This window comes from Primulina tabacum, chromosome 17 (genome assembly GCF_025594145.1).
Source record: "Primulina tabacum isolate GXHZ01 chromosome 17, ASM2559414v2, whole genome shotgun sequence".
Classification (NCBI taxonomy): Eukaryota; Viridiplantae; Streptophyta; class Magnoliopsida; order Lamiales; family Gesneriaceae; genus Primulina; species Primulina tabacum.
The window spans coordinates 33,477,870-33,497,445 of record NC_134566.1 but is presented as its reverse complement, the minus strand read 5'-3'; the positions used below and the strand labels follow the sequence as shown (position 1 = coordinate 33,497,445).

Sequence of the window (19,576 nt, the reverse complement as noted above, 5' to 3'; positions counted from 1 at the left end):
TGCAGGCATAGATTAATTTAATAATGTTTTTAATGCGTGTTTAATAATACTGCTCTCTTATGAAAGTGTTTCACTTTTGTCATTTGAAAGTATGTGTTAGTCATCTTCAAGTAATTAAGATATATTTTTAATAAAGTATTTTCGCGGTATTACATTAAAGTAGAAATCTCAAAATGACTTCTGCGAGTTAAAGAAAATAACTTGTTATGGAACTTCTGTGGGGATCACTTGTCTCAAGACCCAAATTAATATAAATATGAAACATAAAAATAATTTGTCACTCCCTATGAAGCTTTAATTTTTTAAACTAACAAAATTTGGAAATATTCAAAGGCAGTTGTATAAACTTTTTTTATGACGAATCTACTAGCTCGTTCACAAAGCCAAATACATAGATATAAGTAGGACATGAAGTGGGGTCTCTTGATTGTTATCAGACTCTTGTTGAATCTGTGTTGCAAACTACAAGTTCCATGCTACATCTTCAAAAGAAGACCTGTCACATTCTTCCTCACACAAACCTCCATTATAGCTTCAGTGAATCGTCCGAACATTCCTCGCTAACTAATGTGTCGACCACACTCTTCCGACCCATCGCATCTGCTGTTAGGCTATCTTATAACTGCAGAATTTATATTTTCAGAAGAGTTAGCCATCTCTGCATTGGGAATGATACTTCATTATAGCTTATATATAATTGTTTGTGGGACTTTTTTAGTACATGGGGCGCGGTTTTATTGCATGCCACTCGCATTGAATTGAAAATTGAAGCATGTTCCTTAATATAGGATACACACTTCCAGAGTTCTATCTCTATAGTTTCTCCTAACTCTAAGGTAATGAAAGATATCAACTTTGTGTCCACCCTGGTTTTCAGGAAAATATAAATTTACAATGTCTTTCGAAATATTTATATCATTTATGGATACAATTACTAGCTCGTCCAACTACCATTTCAAGCAATATTACTCCGAAGTCGTAAACAACATTCTTAGCCTCGCAGTTCAATCTGGAAGTGTGAACAAAAGAAAATGTCCACGATAAAGATTCTTTCGTGCTTACAAAAAAGGGCCATAACAGAAGATTAGTGAACTAATAACAGAAACTTACAATGATTCCGTATTCTACTTTGATCCACTGGTCGAAAGTCCAATCTCATCTTAAAAGCATAATAAAGAAAAAATTAAAAGAAGAAACAAACTGAAGCCACTGTTTTCATAAACAGATATTGACCTACCGATCTTCGATTCGCCGCCAATAATGGTAAATTGTATGTACTGATCTTCACATGGAGCTAGATTATGGTCCAACAGAACATATTTTGTTTTCAGATGATTCAAATATACATCAGGCGTAATCCATGAATGAAGAAACTGGATAACCAGCACAACTTCTATGGCTGCAGCTATTCGTTGTGTCAACGTGAACTTTTGTCTTAGCTTGATTGTACCTCTATTGAATAGGTAATAATCCCAACAATCGTAGAATCCAAAATCAATACACTGAAAATTCATGCATTTATTTAAGTTATCAAATTATTTATTTAATTTTAACATTATTTTTACGATGCATGATTTATGATTTGCATTATTTTAAATTATTACAAGTTTATTTGATTCACGTTAAAATATTTTCTTGAGTTTTATGTTTCAGGCGAATATTCAATGCGGGATCGAAAAAAGAGACCGGTGACGTTTTAGACAATTTATGAAAATGTGATATTTTATTTCAAGTCTAGGAAATTGATATTTTAAAAGATGGAATTTTTAACATTTTAAAGCATAATTTTATTTATTAGGTGATTTTAAGATTTTAAACTTTCCAAATACTAATTTGATTATTCTGAGATTTCTCAAATACTAATTTTTTAAAATCTTATCTGGATTTTTTAAAAGAGTAGGTCTCTTGTGAGACGGTCTCACGAATCTTTATCTTTGATATGGGTCAACTCTACCGATATTTACAATAAAAAGTAATAATTTTTCATGGATGACCCAAATAAAATATCTGTCTTACAAAATACGACTCGTGAGACCGTCTCACACAAGTCTTTGCTTTTTTAAAGTATAACTGAAATGTTTTATGTATCCAAATATTGATCAGAGAAATCGAACTCGTGATTATTAAATATTTGATCATTTATTCCACTAACTTGAACCAAGACATATATAATTTTTTTTTTGTCGGAAGAAATGTTTGTTACAAATAAATTTCAAAAAGTCGAGCGCACGATTTTTTTGGCCGCAATACTGGAAACAGTTAGGGATGGCAATGGGCCAGGGCGGGGGCGGGTTTGCCATCCCCATCCCCGCCTCCATACCCGTCCCAATCCCCGCTTTTTCGGGTTCGGGGAATCTCTAAACCCGAAACTTCGGGGATCAACTTCCCATCCCCGTCCCCATCTCCGTATCAAAAATAATAATATGGAAAGACGATGACGAATTCGAAGATTTTCTCAAATCAAAACTTATTATTATCTATTATTATTAGAGATAATATTAATATCAATATCGATGTTAATAATAATAAGATTATTAATATTTTAAAAAATAATAATATTATTATATTATTAATATTAATAATACTATTATTTTATTATTGATATTATTTTCGGGGCGGGTTCGGGGATTTCGGGGATGGGAATAGTAATCCCATACCCGTCCCGAATTACATCGGGGATTTTTTTAAATCCCCGAACCCGAATCCAAACCCGAAAAAATCGGGGATCCTCATCCCCTTTTCGGGCTTTCTTCGTGGGGCTCCAAACCCGTGGGGAAAGTTATTATCCCTGGAAACAGTAGAAGTGATTTCCTAGGGATTACTTGGTCATAAGTTGTGGTTTGGGGGATCATATGGTAATTTCATATTACATAAATAAAATAAATGATAATATTTACACGTCTAATTGATTTTTCTCTTCGAGCGCCGAGGAGGAAATAAGGAAAAGAAAACCCTTCCCAAATCCTAACAGATTATCTCCAAGTGATAAAATTCAAGAAAATCGAGTAAGTTTTTCATCAATTGAATTCCTAGGTCGCTGTGTTTTATGTATTTAGAGTTTTCGCTTGGTTGGTTCTTTTAATTGTGTGTTTTTTTTACTACTAGGTTGAATTCCTTATTCAATGTTGAATTTGCTTTCTTGATGAAAATTTAAAATTAGTAGTACCTTGATATGATTTCAGCTCTGTTCTTTCTTTTCTTATTCTTTTTTTGGTGTGTGCGTTGCGAAAACTAGTTAGTTGGAACTGAAAGAGGTTTTTTTTAGTGTCGTATAAATTTGACGGCCTAATTAGCACGTGTGCGCTTAATCCTTTTATCCATTTTGAGTGAAGTTTAAGACGTGATTTAATTTTTTCTTTTCAGCAACCTTGTGTGAGGAATTTAGTTTAGCATGATATATATTGCATGACGTTTAGCATATAATATTCTCATACTTCACTTGTACAATTTATTTTCTTTGCATTTTTTAGTTTACATTCAGTAAACACGGGGCAATAACTTTAGGAATATAAAAAAGTTATTGGTCGAAGTGTTGATTTGAGGTTTCTCACTTAGGATTATTGACTGGGTTAATAGCTTAACTTAGCTGTATTTCATGTCACTAATTGCTATTTTTGCCATCTAACTTCATATGCGCGTCTATGAAAGAAATTTAGTATCTTCCTTTTTGGCTTTCCATGATTAGGAGAAGGTTCACATTTGATCAAATCATATTTAGGTACTATTTTTTTGGTTCAAAGACCTAAATGTCATTAGATTGCTAATGTGATCTTTCGCTCTATCTAGTGATGTAACTGAAGTCTTTTGATGGCAGTTTGTGCCTTTGTGGTGACCGTGATACGTGATCCTACATAGTATTTCATCACCTTTGTGTTTCTTTGTTTTTAATTGTGGCTGTGTTGGAATTTGTCAACTGTAACAAGAAATGATAGGCAATGAACACATTCCATTTATTTTTCCAGTTATGAGCTTCGTCACTTTAAGGAATAAAGCTTCCATTCTTTACATATCCTATTCTTTATCAGATGGCAAGACATTGGTGAATACATTATTTCCACATTATGTTTCATAAGTTTGAATGTGATTTCTCTTCTTTGGTTTCATGTTGCAATTCGTTCTCAATCTCTAGTGTGAGGACACAACCCTTTTTCGTGTTTGACATGTGTATCTGGTACTTTTCTTGCAAAGTTGAATTTCAGCCGATCTATTATCAATCTAACGCGACATGATGGTTTATGACCGATGAAGAACAAGGTGAAGCAGAGGAATAACACAATTTGGGGCTGACAAAACACGCTATTTCGGGGTCCTCACAAGCGCAAACCATGCAAATTCTGGGGGCTATTAATGGTGTTCCAGTTTTGGTGCTCCCAGGTTCGGTCAGACGGCTTCTTGGACACCAACTTGGCCGATAAATTGAAGCTGCCGATAGAGAAACGAGCGTGAGAAGACCACTTGTGTCATGTTCGCGCAGTTTTTTCGACATTACGACAGCGATTATTTGTCTTGAAGCGATCCAAGTGTATCTTTTCCAAAAAGGAGGCGGCCTATCTAGGTCACGTGGTCAATCAAGCAGGGGTAAAAGTTGATGAGGACAAGATTCTGGCAATTACACCATGGCCAGTCCCAAACACGGTCATAGGGTTGCGAGGATTTTTGAGGCTCACCGGTTATTATCATAACTTTGTCAAGGATTATGGCACCATTGCAGCTCCCTTTGCAAGCTATTAAAGAAGACATCCTTCAAGTGGAGCGACGAGGCTTCTCGTGCGTTTTACCAACAAAAAACTATGATGACATCAATCCATGTTCTTGGCATTGCCGGATTTTTCAGCACACTTTGTTGTCGAGTGTGACACGTCTGATACTGGGATTGGCGCAGTTTTGCATCAAAATGGGCGTCCAATTGCTTTCTTTACCCAACTCTTATCACGACGACACAAAAAGCTCCTTGCATATGAAAAGGAGTTGCTTGGGTTAGCTAAAGCGGTGCACCATTGGTGGCCATATTTTTGGGGTAACACTTTTGTGGTTCGCACCGATCATTATAGCTTTAAATTTTACTAGAGCAGTGAATTACGACTCCGCCACAGCAGCATTGGGTTAGCAAGCTTATGGGTTTTGATTTTCACGTGGAATACAAAGCAGGCATCTCCAACATGGTGGCGGATGCGCTATCCAGGCGTGATGATGACGAGGGCAGTTTACAAGCTATTTCCTGCCTCAATCAGCTATTTTCAGCACGGAGAAACATAGGGAAACGGCCGAGCTTGACCACTTATCCAAAAAATCCAGAAAGGCGAGGCTATAGGGTCGTGGGAATTCCGAGATGGTCTTATATAGTATCGCCAATGTATTTATTTACCCGAGATCTCTCCCTCCATCGCCGCTATTATTTCGGGTACCCACAATGCCTACCATGAGGGCTTCCAGAAAACTTTGCATCGAATTTCCCGTGATTTCTTTTGGACAGGAATGAAACGCCAAATCCAAGAGTTTGTGGCTACGTGTCTCATATGTCAACGCAATAAGGTGGAACTTTTTAAACCTACAAGGTCAGTCCAACCCCTACCGATACCACAACATATATGGACCAATATATCGATGGATTTTGTCGAAGGGCTCCTGATGTCGCAAGGAAAAATTGTGTTATTGGTTGTCGTTGATCGCCTATCTAAATATGCTCATTTTTTAGCCCTCTCCCATCTGTATACCGCGGTGCACATAATGATAAAAAGAATTATCTAATTCACTCATAAAAGAATGGTCGTTGTCAATCTCAAAAATATGATATTCAATATCAAAATAGATAGAATAAGTATCTCCATTACTATCCCTAACTAAAAAAAAATTCTAAAGATTCCCCGGGGGAAAAATAGAGATGTCTCCTACGTTACCCATAATATATAATATGTGGAAGTATCGACGTAATTTCGTAGATTCATTTGGTTTGAATGTTACATGAAGAACATAAGCCAGATGACGGAACGGGAAGATCTAGGATGTAGAAAATCATACCATGAGTGATTCGGCAGATTTGGATTCATATACGATTACCTCGATAAGCCATTCCCTTCATTCTTCCTCTATATTGTTTACGGAATCTAGTTCTTTTGGGGTTATAGTTGATGGGTGTTTTGGAATTCCATCTCTACTGCAGAACTGGACGTGAGAGTTTCTTCTCATTCAGCTCCTCGCGAATAAAAGGCTTCAAAATGGAATTTCACTTAAATTTGAATCTATATTAAATAGATACACATTTTTTTTATTTATAAAAAAATCAAGTTTTCGCGGGCGAATATTTACTCTTGCAATCTCTATTTCCGCGCTAGGACTTGTTCATGACTTCTCAGTAGATGAATAGATTTCCAGTTCATTTCGCCGTCCCGACTAGCAGATCATTAAGATTCATCGATTTTTCTTTGATAACGTGTTTAAATTGCATGGGCTACCAAAGACAATTGTTACTGATCGTGATGTCACTTTTACAAGCTCTTTTTGGAAAGAATTTTTCCGACCGAGTGGTTTACAATTATGCTTTATGTCTGCATATCACCCACAATCCGATGGTCAAACAGAGGTTGTCAATCGCATCGTGGAGCGTTGCTTTACGGGGGATTATCCAAAGAAATGGGTAGGTTGGCTGTCGTGGTCTGAGTATTGCTACAACACCAGTTTTCATTCTTCTCTTCGCACTACGCCATTTGAAGCCGTCTATGGGCACCCCCACCACATCTGCTGTCATAATGCCCTGGTCTCTCACGCATTGATTCTATGGATAGAGAATTACAAACTCGAGATCAAGTTCTAATGGAATTGAAAAACAGCTCTTGCGAGCACAAAACTCCATGAAAACACAATATGATGCTGCTCATCATGAACTCCAGTTCGACGCGGGGAACAAGGTGTTGCTCAAACTGCTGCCATATCGCAAGAAATCCTTAGCTTCTCCCAAAAATCAGAAACTCGGCCCTCATTATTATGGTACATTTTCGGTAATCAATCTCATACAAACTTGAACTCCCAGAATCATCCAAAATCCATCCAGTTTTCCATGTTTCATCGTTAAAGAAATTCAAAGGCAATCATGATGCAGACCATGTACTTCCGCATTTTCCTCGATACTTGCATACGCAATGGCTGCCACGAGGTTTTAGTTTATTAGCAAGGACTGGCACCATCTGAGGCTTCTTTGGAAGTGGTTTCCGCTGTCGCAGCCCGTTTTCCTTATTTCAAGTTTGAGGACAAACTTGCATCTCAAGGGGACGGCAATGTCACCATCCGCAAAGATGACGTGGGCCGAGAAGAGGTTGTGGGCAACAATGTAGAGAACGAAACATACAAGCCCAAGGTCTATCAACGTTTCACTCATGGAAAATTTAGGGTTAAATATTGAGTAGTAAGAAGATTTTTTCCTTAGTTAATAAGGATAATTATTTCCTTGTTTTAACTATTTCCTTATCTTTTAGATTTCACCATATCTTTTGAGATTTGGTAGGATTTTCTTTCAGTTTGTTTTGGATCGCGTCGTTAGTATATGTAGGAACTTGGTGGGAAGAATTAGGTATTGAGAAAAATATCAATAAAAAGTTTAATTCACAAGATCGGGTGGTTCTTTTGTTTTCACGAGCCACAATTTTTGAATTAATCATAGGTTGTCAAGGTCGTAAATCACAACGGCAGGAATCCTATTCCGAACTAGGAGATTTCACTGTCCAACTACCCGTAACACGATCCCAAACTCAGGCACGTAACAGTGAACAACGTATGATCTCTGTGACTATATGTAACCTGAACTTAGCATAAATTTCTTGAATCCAAATCATGCTCTAGGTGGTTGCAGAAAACTATAAAACCTTATTGACTATAAAATTATGTTGTTTTCACATTTGCTATTTATGTTCTTTTAATCCTCCTCATAACTTTGAGTAGGATCTGTTTCAAGTTATCTCATTATATACTCCTAAAAGGATTTGTCTGCATTATATTTTACTGCGTAAACCCACCTACATCCCACATTGCTTTTCTTCTGGTTTAAAAAAGTTTTACATGTCTTTTTTTACTAGTGCATGCATTACTACTTTCTTTGGGTGTGTGCAATCCTGATCTAATTTTTGTTGTACAGTCTCAGGGGTCTCAATTAAGTCTAGGGTTGTGAGGACTATTTATGAGGAGATGCAGACATTGAAACTGCATTGACTTCAAACTGCACATTTGGTTGTTTTTCCTAATAGAAATTGTGGGTGGGTCTGAGTCTGGAGGTAATGGTTTACAAAGTTGCTTTCTTAATTGGCGTTTGATATTCCCTAGCTGTCTACCTCTTTGGCCATTAGATCTTTATACGTCGTGTTGCATAGGTCACTGTTGATTTTTTATTCCACGAGCATTGGAGCTACTCCATATTACATTTGTATAGTTTCCATATAGAAAATCGCTAGTTTCAGGTTGCAATTTATAGCTTTTGGATGGATGTAACAAATATTAATTGTTTAGCTGAGCCCACATATTTTTAATGTATCTTTCCAGCACAGATCTTATGGCTGAAATTGACCAGAACTTTTCTGAAGTTGAACATGCACGTGAAAGCGACTATCAGCGTGAAGATGAACATGAATTTGTGCCTGTACTTGAACTACATGAAAATGAAAATGAAGGACACGAAAATGAATCCATAGAAGTTATACCAGAAAACATAGAATCTGATGAAAAGCAGGATCGTGAAGATGTTTCATTAGCTGGAGGAGGTGCTGAAAAATGGCCAGGGTGGCCTGGGGAGACTGTTTTCAGGATGTTAGTACCTGCTCAGAAGGTTGGTAGCATAATTGGACGTAAGGGAGAGTACATAAAGAAAACATGTGAAGAAACAAAAGCTCGGATTAAGATTCTTGATGGTCCTCCGGGAACAAGAGAAAGAGCTGTAAGTAAATTGATTATTAATGTGGTTAAAATTTTACTATCTTGCTTTAAGTGCATTCTTAGCTCTAATTTGTATTAATGCATGTTGCTTTTTCTGTATGCAATTTTTCCCAATATCTGTGCTTAAAAGTCAAGGTCTGTTGAAGCTCATAAATTTGGTTAAAAATGTGACCCTCTTGCGTTTTCACTGAAAAGTAAGATAGACATTTACTTTTGCTTTCATGCATAGTTGTCAAAAGCGAGCACCTCTCGCCTCAAGGCAAGAAACACCACCAGGTAAGGACCCCAGGCGCAACGATTCACTAAGGCAATCCCAGACGCTCGCCTGGACTAGCCTTGGAAGTTCAAGCGCGCCTGAGTGATTTTTTTTAATTTCTTGTTTATAAGAAAAAGCTCAATTCTAAATCCTAGCAACCTAAATGTCGGAATCGGAAGAAGAGATCGCTGAATAGAAGAATGAGGTGAGGCCATCTACATCCAAAACAACCAGAAAAAGACAATTTCACATCTTTAGAATGAATAGTAAGAAGAAATTGACGTTGATCAAGAAAATGACGAAGACCAAGAAGAATACAAGTCCGAAAGTCCTGGGGACTGATGATTCGATGGAAGAAGATTAACTTGATTTGGATGATTCGAGAATTTTAATCATGTTACTAATTATTATGAACTTATTAATTACTTTTTGTTTTGTGTGACAATATGACTTAATTATTTCATATTTTAATATATTTATTCTAAGTTAAATATATATATTTTAAAATTTATTTATCCGTGCGCACCTCGCTTCTGTAAGATTTGCGCCTTGCACCTCAGGATCCGTGGCTCATGTATGCCTCGGTGGGCCTTGCGCCCATAACAACTATGGTTATACTTCAATACTTCAAGGCTTATAAGGCTCAAGAACCAACCCAATACCTGTATCTCTGACAAACCCTATGCATGGTTTCTCTGCAACTTGTTTGACAACCTTCGTATGAGAGTCAGGTCGAAGATTCAATTTTAAGTTTCTTCAGTAATATTTACAGAAAATCGGATGGGGAGGGGTGGAATATTGAAGGAATGGATCGGAGTACTATTAATGGTGAGGCTGGAGAGGAGTTAGAGAGACCGTATTCAGAGGAGATAAAAAAACACAGTGTTTGAGAGTGATGGATCGAAGGCTCTGGGTCCAGATGGTTTTACAATGACATTTTATGAAGAATGTTGGGTTACAATCAAAGGAGATATGATGAAAATGTTCCATGAATTTTTTGAGGGAGGTGTTGTAAATGGTATCACCGATGAGACATGTATATGTGTAATCCCGAAGAAACAAGATGCAGTTAAGATTAAGGATTTTAGGCCTATTAGTTTGATAACGAGTCTGTATAAGATTATTGCGAGAGGCTTATCGAAAAGATTTAAAAAGTTTTGAGTTAAACCATAGCAGATAATCAATGTGGCTTTATTGAAGGGAGACATGTTCTTGATTGTTGTCTTATAGCCAGTGAAGTGTTGGAGGAGATGAGATATATTAAGAAGAAAAGATAGGTGTTTAAGGTAGATTTGGAGAAGGCATATGATAATGTGGACTGGAGATTTTTGGAATTCGTTTTACAACAGAAAAAATTTGGAGAGAGATGGAGAAAGTGGATTAAGTGATTTGTATCGCCTGTTTCTTATTCGGTCTTTATAAATGGTAGGCTGAGGAGCGAATTCAAGGAGGAGAGATGTCCGAGTCAAGGGGACCCACTTTCTCCTTTTCTGTTCAATCTCGTTATAGATGTGTTGGGTAGATTGGTGGATAAGGCTAAGACAACGAACGAGGTCCGGGGATTGGAAGTTGGTAGAGAGAAAGTAGAGGTATCACATATTTAATTTGCAGATGATATTTTGTTCTTTGTTAAGACGGACGGTAAGTTGTGTGTTTTATTGAAAAATTAGAACTCATTCTGTCAAATGTCGGGTTTAAAGATCAATTTGAAAAGGAGTGCATTGTTGGGTATTAACAATACAAAAGTCGAATTGGAAGGGTTGACTGCGGAGATTGGATGTAGGAGGGAGGAGTGGCCTATTAAATATCTAGTGGTTCCTCTAGGGGAAATTTGTAGGGAATCAAAATTTTGGGAATATGTCGTGTTTAAGTTGTCGAAGAAGCTAGCGAGCTGGAAGAAAGCATTTTATCAAAGGGTGGCCGATTAACTTTGATTTCAGCAGTGTTGAATGATATGCCAATGCACGTGTTTCTTTTTAGAGTACTGAAAGGTGTGGCGATGGTTATGGAATGATGATGAGAGATTTTTTTAGGGACGGAGCTGATGGAGATTCTCACCTCCATTTGGTCGCGTGGGAACATGTCTGCAAACCGAAAGAGAGAGAGGGGTTGGGTATTTGAAATATATATTTGAGGAATAAGGCACTTTTGCGTAAATGGTTGTGGAGATGCTTTGTGAAGTTGGAGCCGATGTGGAAAAATGTTATTAAGAGCAAATATGGGTTGCAAAATAATGGATAGGATGTGGGCTTAGCTAGGAACGTTACCTTCAGAAGCCCCTGGAAATTTATTTCTCTAATTTACTCGGCTTTTCATCTTTTAGTGAGGACTGTGGCTAAAGGGGGGAATATCATTAGATTTTGAGAGGATAAGTGGATGGCTGATTCTTCGTTTAAAGATCGTTTTTTATCTTTTACGTACTTCCGGATATCTTGTCTGCCTTTTTGTATCTTTAACTTTATTCTAATCTATCATGATAAATATAGTTTCTTATAAAAAAATGTTAATTTGGGTGACTGCTTCGGATAATCGTGCTGTTGAACAACTGTATAATGTATAAGGAGATATTTTAGTGAGATAGGTGAGAGATATCCAAGGTAATCAGTAGTTTTACAATCTCGAGTTCTTTAGGCACTTAACAAGCGATACAGTTTTTAGTTTTTGTTTTTTCACGAATTATCACAATCGCATACTTCTTGTAAAATATCAAGTCAAGATTCCCATAAGTTACTGAGCAATACCTAACCATCACTTGAAGGAGAAACCTATGACGACACCTATGCCCTATACATGTGTTAAATCCATTTATTTAGGTAAAAGGCAGCATAGAATTCTGAAGTATTGAAACAAGTGATTTATTCATTAGTGAACTAAAAAAGTTTCTCAGACCATGATGTGTTGGTTGTATGTCGCCACCAAATTTTTCGGAAAAGATTTAAATTGAGGTTCCTATTCTGCCTCGTATATGTAGTGGCCACGAGGATTATCGTCGACACAGAATTGCACAATTGACTGAACCCCTATATAAATTGATGATAATGATAAGAATATTAAAGTTGCCGAAGGGTTTCTTATTTCAATTTTGAAGCATGTGTTATAAGCACGTTTTTTTCAGTCACTTTGAATGCTGCAAGGATGAGTCTTCTCCCAAATTTCATATTTTGGAATTGACCTTTGTGTCTGATCTCTTCTGTTGCTCTTCATATATATCAGCTTACCGATATACTGAATATCTTGTTTGTGATCAACATCATCTACCACATAAGTGATACCATAGTTCCTTCTTGATTTAGATTAATTAACTAATTTATTTGCAGCCAAAATTTTCGAAGGATAAATAACTTATTGGTTAAAGAATTAGCTGCACGATGTAAGAAAATGTCTATAGCAAAATAATTTTAAAAAGTTATCTGTATATATCTTGCTTCCTGCTATTCAATCAATAAGGATCGACCTCTTAAAAAGTTTGCTACTTATCGCCTGTCATATACCCCCTGTTTTTTTTAAAATAATCTTATACTTCTTTTTATATGAATACGATGGATCAACTGTTTTTAAAATTGACAAATCTTACCTGTGGTAATTGATAATCACTCATAACCACTTAATCTCCATTTTCCCACTATGGGCCATCTTGATGGTAAAAAAAATTATTACTGGCATTGATCTCAATTATGAGAAACCAATATATAAATTAAAATGGAAGAAGCATACATATTAATATAAGCACTAGTATTAATATTAACCCTGGAAGTGAATGTTTTTCTTATATGCAATGCAATAGCAGCTGAACATTAAATTTTAACATTAAAAAAAATGCAAGTCCCTATTAGGAACATACTGCTACAGACTCTGTGCACACACCAACCTATAGCTTTGACATAAATAAATATCTCGCTGACAGTATAGGGAGCTTATTTCAACTCATTTGAAACAAGAACAATGGATGGAAAGAATATGATTCTAGTCATTCTGCTAATGACCCTATGGTTCTACTTATTCTGGTATTCACTCTCATTGAACAAAGAATAATACAGTACATGGTTTTGTATAATAATATAGGGTCCAAATGCAATATAAAACTGAAGATCACAAATAATACTGGATGGAAAACTGTCTCAAATTCATTATCTTCAAAAAATATCAAGTAGACCCCTAAAACATCTTGTGGAGTCAAAAACTGCTTCTATGTGTGCCTCTTGGCCGACTTCTTGTCTCACCATTCAAGTCATTGATTTTTACGTCAAAATTGAAAAAGGTCATTTGTGATCTTGAAAAAATTTTATATCTTAGGATTCTCGGTAGTTATAAGATTTTCATTAATGATGTTCTAATATAAAGATCATAGACTTGATTTTGACAGGCTGATTGGGATAAGATTCGAGAGTGAACTATGATTTTGAGTTTATCATTGAGAGATTTTCACAAAGGGTCTGTGTTAGCATGTAGAATTGATTTTCTTTTTGTTGTCCCATCAGTTTTACCAATCTTATCTCGTGATGAAAGGCTAAGATTACCCTTTACGAAAAGCCTGATACTCCTTGGCATGTATTTTCTTGGGCTTGTAGAAGTGACATTTTAGGCATTCTTAGCGTCTCATTCCAAGCTAAAATTATTTATGCCCAATGGCCTATTGTCAGCAACCTATTTTTATTTTCTCCTTATGGTTTCTCTTGTGGTTCTGTTTTGTCAATCAATTTAATGGTGATGGAATTCATATCACCATTAAAAACCAATGGAATTTCCTGATTCCTTCCCTTAGCAAACTTTTCTGAAGACTTCTATCATACAGATATAGCCATAGTTGTTAAGGGCTCAAGGCGGACTAAGGCGCAAAGAGGTCTTGGACCTTATCGAAAAAAGGCGCACTATTAGTTTTTCAGAAAAATATATTTGTTTAATGCTATTATATGACAAAACATTATTATTGAAATAACTAATATAAGCAAAAATATATCATATCACAATAACTATTTATTTACTACTGCTATTTTACGGTAAACTACATTATTTTGAGATAAATTTGATATTGTGTGCTTCATGATGACAGTGGAACACTAGTCCACTGATGTACTCTTTCTTATGTTATTATTAATAAAATATCGTTTCTTATAAAAAAAATCGTGAGATTCCTTGTCTATCATGCCACATTAGATATCCTTCTACCAATCAATTTTCTTTTTGGTTATTTATCTTGTTGGTCAGCCTTTTGATTTTCATTTTTCAACTTCATCAGCATAATGCTATCTTATTTTTTAAATACCAGCCGTATATCTGAGTCTGTTTACCTTTTCTTTGGTTCAAATTTTTGTATACTGGAATTAATTAATTTACAGTGATGACGATCCGACAATTGAGTTTTTGGTGGTTAAATGGTGGTTCTTTGTTTTGTCATATACATTTTGATGAGATTATTTATCAATGCCAACACTTGAAACTTTTTTTAGATAAATTTTTTCATCATTGGTTCGGATGCTGTAGACTATTTACGTTAAGATGTGTATTTGTTGTTTCTGATTATTCGTTCAAATCTTACTGTCTAAGTGTTTGTTGTTGTTGGTTAGTTACTGATACCGGCCTTTCTTGGACAGGTTATGATATCTGCTAAGGAAGAACCAGAGGCCCCTCTTCCTCCTGCCGTGGATGGTCTTCTCAAGGTTCACAAGCGTCTAGTGGATGGGATGGAGAATGATCCTTCTCATCCTGCACCAGGTTTAGGAGGCAAACTCTCAACAAGACTGCTCGTTCCGGCTGCACAAGCAGGGAGTTTGATTGGAAAACAAGGCACAACAGTCAAGTCAATTCAAGAAGAATCTAATTGTATTGTTAGAGTCCTTGGAACAGGTTTTCACTTGGCTACTGTCTATTACCTGCTTTGGTGAATTTGAGTTGCGCTTGTGAATTAGCTCTTTTTCTTGTGTTGATACCATTGTCTTTATGTCTATATGTGCCTGCCTGTGAGGTAGTTTTTAGTAATATCTAGATGATAATTTCATGGTTCATTGATATTCTATCATCAATCCAATTTACCCAAATTTTCCGTACTTGTCCTCTTTTGTTTGAAAGCATTTTTGCGCCTTCTTTAATTCGGAAAGAATCAGGTTATTCGTGTTTGATACTTAATTTGTTTGTGTTCATACTGATTAGATGCGTAAACATATGCCTTTACTTTCAAATGGTTGATTTCCATCTGTGCAGTCTAACCTTCTTGTTATTTCACCACATAAAATTTGGGATATTTGAGGGAATAATCTGGGCAAACTTTATTTTTTAAAAATGACTCTTTCCAAGTGTATTTGAGTGTTTTCAAACATATGAGAAAGTCATTTTTTTAAAAAAATATTTGACCAAATTTATTTTGCTAACTACCCTTAATAAGTGTTGAGTTTATACCGAAACCTATTTTTGAACAAAGTCGTTCCCCCATGCTTCATGGTTCATCAGCAGAGGAAATCTAAGCGAATTTGTAGTTATGTTGACTTGCTACTTCTTCGAGGCTTAAAATAACCTAATTCTTAATCATATCTTTGAACTTGACCACATACCTGAGATTATATATCTCCCCAAGTCCTGAAATGGAGGAGTGAGGAGACAACAAACCAGGTGGTGATTCATGGAATAGATGTATTAACAAATTGCATCTGGTAGATTCATATTAGCCAAAAAAATATTCTTTCCCCTGAAAATAAAAGCCTCAGGAACCTGTTGATGTTTAACTCAAATTGAGTGCGCGCATTTGACTGAAAGCTTGGTGGAATGCTTCACTTAAGTAAAGGTAAAAAATTAGCGGAGGTAAGAGTTCATAACTCATTGGGACTTATGATTTGTTCTTAAATGCAATGCAGTGGAAAAATAATTCATGAAAGAGTTGATTCGTTGTAAAAACTTGCTTGGTATTATCAAATTTAGTTCTAAATGTCTTGGAATAAGAGAAGACCAAAATATAACTCGTAATACTTCAGGTTCATCAGATTAAGTTTTTTAAGTGTTTTTAAACCTCGGAAATTCATGATATGTCAAATGTCGTAACCATCTTTAGGCTGTTTTTAATTGTTATGTTGGCTCAATGAGCTTAAACTATAATATTACTCCAGTAGAACCCTGAGTTTTGGACAACCCGAGCTTGGGGAAGAATTATTTGCAGAAATCCAACCTGCCAGCATGTTGAATGATGTGGTTATACAGGTGGTAGTATTTCTCTCGTTTTTTTATATGCACCAATGCTTGTTGATTATTTCAACCTTTTCAAATAGAGATTTATGCAATATGCCATACCATCTAATGTGTTGAACGCTTAACTATGTCAGAAATCTTATACATTCTATATATGGCATTATTATCTGCAGAAGATCTGCCACTTTTTGCTCTTCAAGATGATAGGATTGTAGAGGTAGTAGGGGAGCCGGCAGGCATACATAAAGCCATGGAATTGATTGCTAGTCATCTGAGAAAATTTTTAGTTGATCGAAGCATAATACATGTATTGGAAATGCATGTAAGCTTTCTTTTCCGTAGAAGCCAATTGAAGACTAATTTTTGTTCAATGTATATTATATTTGTTGGATCTGGCTAACTGCTGGTGGTGTTAGATGCAAATGCCTAATTCTCAGATGGACCACATGCCTCCTGCCCATTCTTGGGGTCCGCCTCCTCAAGCTTTTCAGCAAAATGCTCCTGCAGGTCCAGGATATGGAGCCAGCCCTAATTTCATGCCACCACCTAGGCAGTTTGATAATTATTATACCCCCTCCAACATGCCGCCTCCCCCGGAAAAACAATCTCATCAAGGAGTATCTGCCTATGGAAGAGAATCGCTAGTGCCAGCACATTCGTCAACCTCCCAAACGGCTCAGTCAATAATTACTCAGGTTATCATTTTCCTTCTAGTATTTGGCTTTATCACCATCTATTTAGGTAAGTAAATTTGGAAGCCTAGCTGTAGCCTGTAGCGCTTTGAATGGCGATTTTTTGTTTTATTTTTGAATTTGTATCCAGGGATGATTTGCAGATCCTCTCTCATCTATGATTTAGCTAGACATTTCTAATTTACTCCTTCGATATTAGCTTGTGTTCACTGGAATGAGGTAAGTGCTCTGAAATGAGAAAAGAGAACCTGCCAATCTAAGAATGTGCCTGGTGTCTTGGTTATGGCTAACTAGGTATTATTTAGAAAAAACTAGATTTTTCCTTATCTTTCCCCCATGTTGCCAATACATCAGGATTGCCTATCAACAACTTTCAAATTTAAGCACATGAATACTTTTGCAAGTGTTTTAATTGTTCCCTTCGACAATAATCTCAACGCACTTCATCCTAATGTGAAGTCCTTGATTCAGAGGCAACAAAGATGTATATCTCAATGTTCACTATCTGGGATGAGAATGCTTATGCCCAAGGTGATTGTGTATCTATTAAATAAATAATTTGGAGCTTGGTATGTTTGCAGATTACGCAGCAAATGCAAATTCCATTAGCTTATGCTGATGCTGTGATCGGCACACAAGGTGCAAATATTAGCTATATCCGACGGGTTAGTGGAGCCACAGTTACTATACAAGAAACCAGGGGTGTTCCTGGGGAGATGACAGTTGAGATTAGTGGAACCGCTTCTCAAGTCCAAACAGCTCAGCAGATGATTCAGGTAGGCAGTGTAGCACTGTAAACCATGCTTTAGGGATCGGCCTTCTAAACCTTATTTGTTCTTTCCATATTTGTGGTTATCTTGCCTTTCAAGTTTGTAGCATACTCGACTTTTCTGGTGTTGCTTTATTTCTTTTCTTTTTTCTTTTTCTCTTTTGACATTATATTTAAGTATTCGATGAATTGCAATTTTGTAGCTTGAAGATTTTTTCTAGCTTGTCTATTTGGGGGAGAAAACTGAAATGGCGAATTTATCAAGTGTAGTATGGTTCAGATGTTTATTTGTTTTTAGTTGGAACTTCATGAGTTACGTGGGAATGGTATTTATAGGTAAGGTAGAACTGTAGATGATGTCACCGCCTTTGGGAGCTGCTGCATTTCTTGTTCTCTCTCTTTTTTTTTTTTGTGTCTGATGTTAACTTTTTGTTGACATTTAAGATCTAGTTTATTGCTGTCCTAACAAATGAACCGAAACCTCTAAGCTGTTAATTGTTACAAAAGTAAATTGGAAAACTCTTTTTTTCGCATTTAAAGATAGAAACATCTCGCATAAACAGTAGCACTTTTAGTTCCCTTGACTGTTAGAAAATTTTTGAATGATTCGAAGACTGTTGTCATGGAGAAGGCTCTTCAAAGTGATATGACCCTTTGAAAGGTTGTATCTAGTGAGAATGGCTTGTTCTGATATTCCTAATCCCACCGGGGAAAAGCTACCATGATAGCATATTAAGATAAATAAAATGCTATATCGTGAGATGAGGTGAAGGACCTCGCAGTAGCTTCTGTTTTTTGGAGAATTAGTAGCTTCTTCAATATCATTAACATTCTATTTTGTTATTCTGATACTGTATTGGGCTGGTTTCACATTGGGCCAGTTATATAGTGAAGTGATGCACAGATCATGTCCCAATCACACTTGGGCAAAATCATATTATGTGCTTTTGCTGTTTTTTTTCTGCCTGGTCACTTAGTCTGCACATTTGACTGTGTTAATATGGTCAATGGAGTTGACTAGTTAAATAATTTCATTGCAGAATTTCATGGCAGAAGCTGCAGGCTCAACCCAGACACAATACGCATCATCGGCTGATCAGGCCTTAAATTCTTATGTTGCTCATGGTTCGGTATACACATCTCCTCCTTCGAATGCTAGCGTTGGTGGGCAAACTGGAGGGTATAGCTCCGTGTATGGGACTAATTACGGATACTGAATTTGGTGAGGTTCTGGTTGTAGTGAGTCTACCTGGAGCCATTCAGACTAGCTTGCCTCATCAAACTACTATAATTTGCAATATTGTACTTTTTTTTCCTCTTAGAGATTTGAATGATGTTAAAAAGGCACCCATCTTGCAGGCATTAGTTTACTGCCAACGATATACTTTCATTGTATTCCCATGAAGAGCTCTTCTTACAGTCGGTAGAATCTCATTATTCTTTTATTCTCAGATATCATATTGGTTTTTTGACCGACGTTCTGCACTACTTGTAAGTTGTGCAGGAGTCATGCTATGCTACCTTCCTTACTCTCAATGCCTAGTTTATGTTCAAATTCAAGTGAAGTTTTACGTGTGGCTAAGCCAAGGTAAATTATTCAAATTGAGCTGTTAAAAGATACTGTATAAATACATCATGACTTCCAAATTTTTAATTTCAATGTCGTTTTTGTAATAATAAAAAAAATGAAAAAAATATTGAATGATTCAAAAATCAAATAAGGAAAAGATCGAAGAAATTGAACTATTGTTATTTGAAATGAAATGTAAA

General features: G+C 36.2%; 1 protein-coding gene and 1 long non-coding RNA gene across 5 annotated transcripts; one reads left to right on the top strand and one right to left on the bottom strand.

Moving 5' to 3' along the window:
- Positions 1-287: 287 nt before the first annotated feature.
- Positions 288-1,417, bottom strand: LOC142532071 (uncharacterized). The gene is made up of 3 exons (XR_012816473.1): positions 1,238-1,417; positions 1,111-1,159; positions 288-622 (listed from the first exon to the last, which is right to left on the bottom strand). It is a non-coding gene; the product is annotated as an uncharacterized LOC142532071 (long non-coding RNA).
- A 1,440-nt stretch (positions 1,418-2,857) lies between these two features.
- On the top strand, positions 2,858-19,282 carry LOC142531078 (flowering locus K homology domain-like). Of its 4 annotated transcripts, none has more exons than XM_075637099.1 (8): positions 2,867-3,005; positions 8,126-8,261; positions 8,532-8,917; positions 14,764-15,016; positions 16,519-16,667; positions 16,762-17,040; positions 17,619-17,813; positions 18,847-19,282. In XM_075637099.1, the coding sequence occupies exons 3-8, from the start codon at positions 8,537-8,539 to the stop codon at positions 19,021-19,023; spliced, it is 1,434 nt and encodes a 477-aa protein (XP_075493214.1). In that variant the 5' UTR covers positions 2,867-3,005; positions 8,126-8,261; positions 8,532-8,536; the 3' UTR covers positions 19,024-19,282. The 4 variants fall into 4 exon arrangements, with proteins under 4 accessions (XP_075493212.1, XP_075493215.1, XP_075493214.1 ...); XM_075637098.1 differs by having other exon boundaries at positions 8,527-8,917; XM_075637097.1 differs by lacking the exon at positions 8,126-8,261 and having other exon boundaries at positions 2,858-3,005; positions 8,527-8,917.
- The last annotated feature ends 294 nt before the right edge of the window (positions 19,283-19,576 follow it).

What these genes read in the sequence shown, in the direction of transcription:
- LOC142531078 (XM_075637097.1), top strand. Translation starts at nt 8,537, where the DNA reads ATGGCTGAAATTGACCAGAACTTTTCTGAAGTTGAACATGCACGTGAA. An exon ending in TGTTAGAGTCCTTGGAACAG is followed by an intron (nt 15,017 to 16,518) that starts GTTTTCACTTGG and finishes TATTATCTGCAG; the next exon opens with AAGATCTGCCACTTTTTGCT. An exon ending in CTCAGTCAATAATTACTCAG is followed by an intron (nt 17,041 to 17,618) that starts GTTATCATTTTC and finishes GTATGTTTGCAG; the next exon opens with ATTACGCAGCAAATGCAAAT.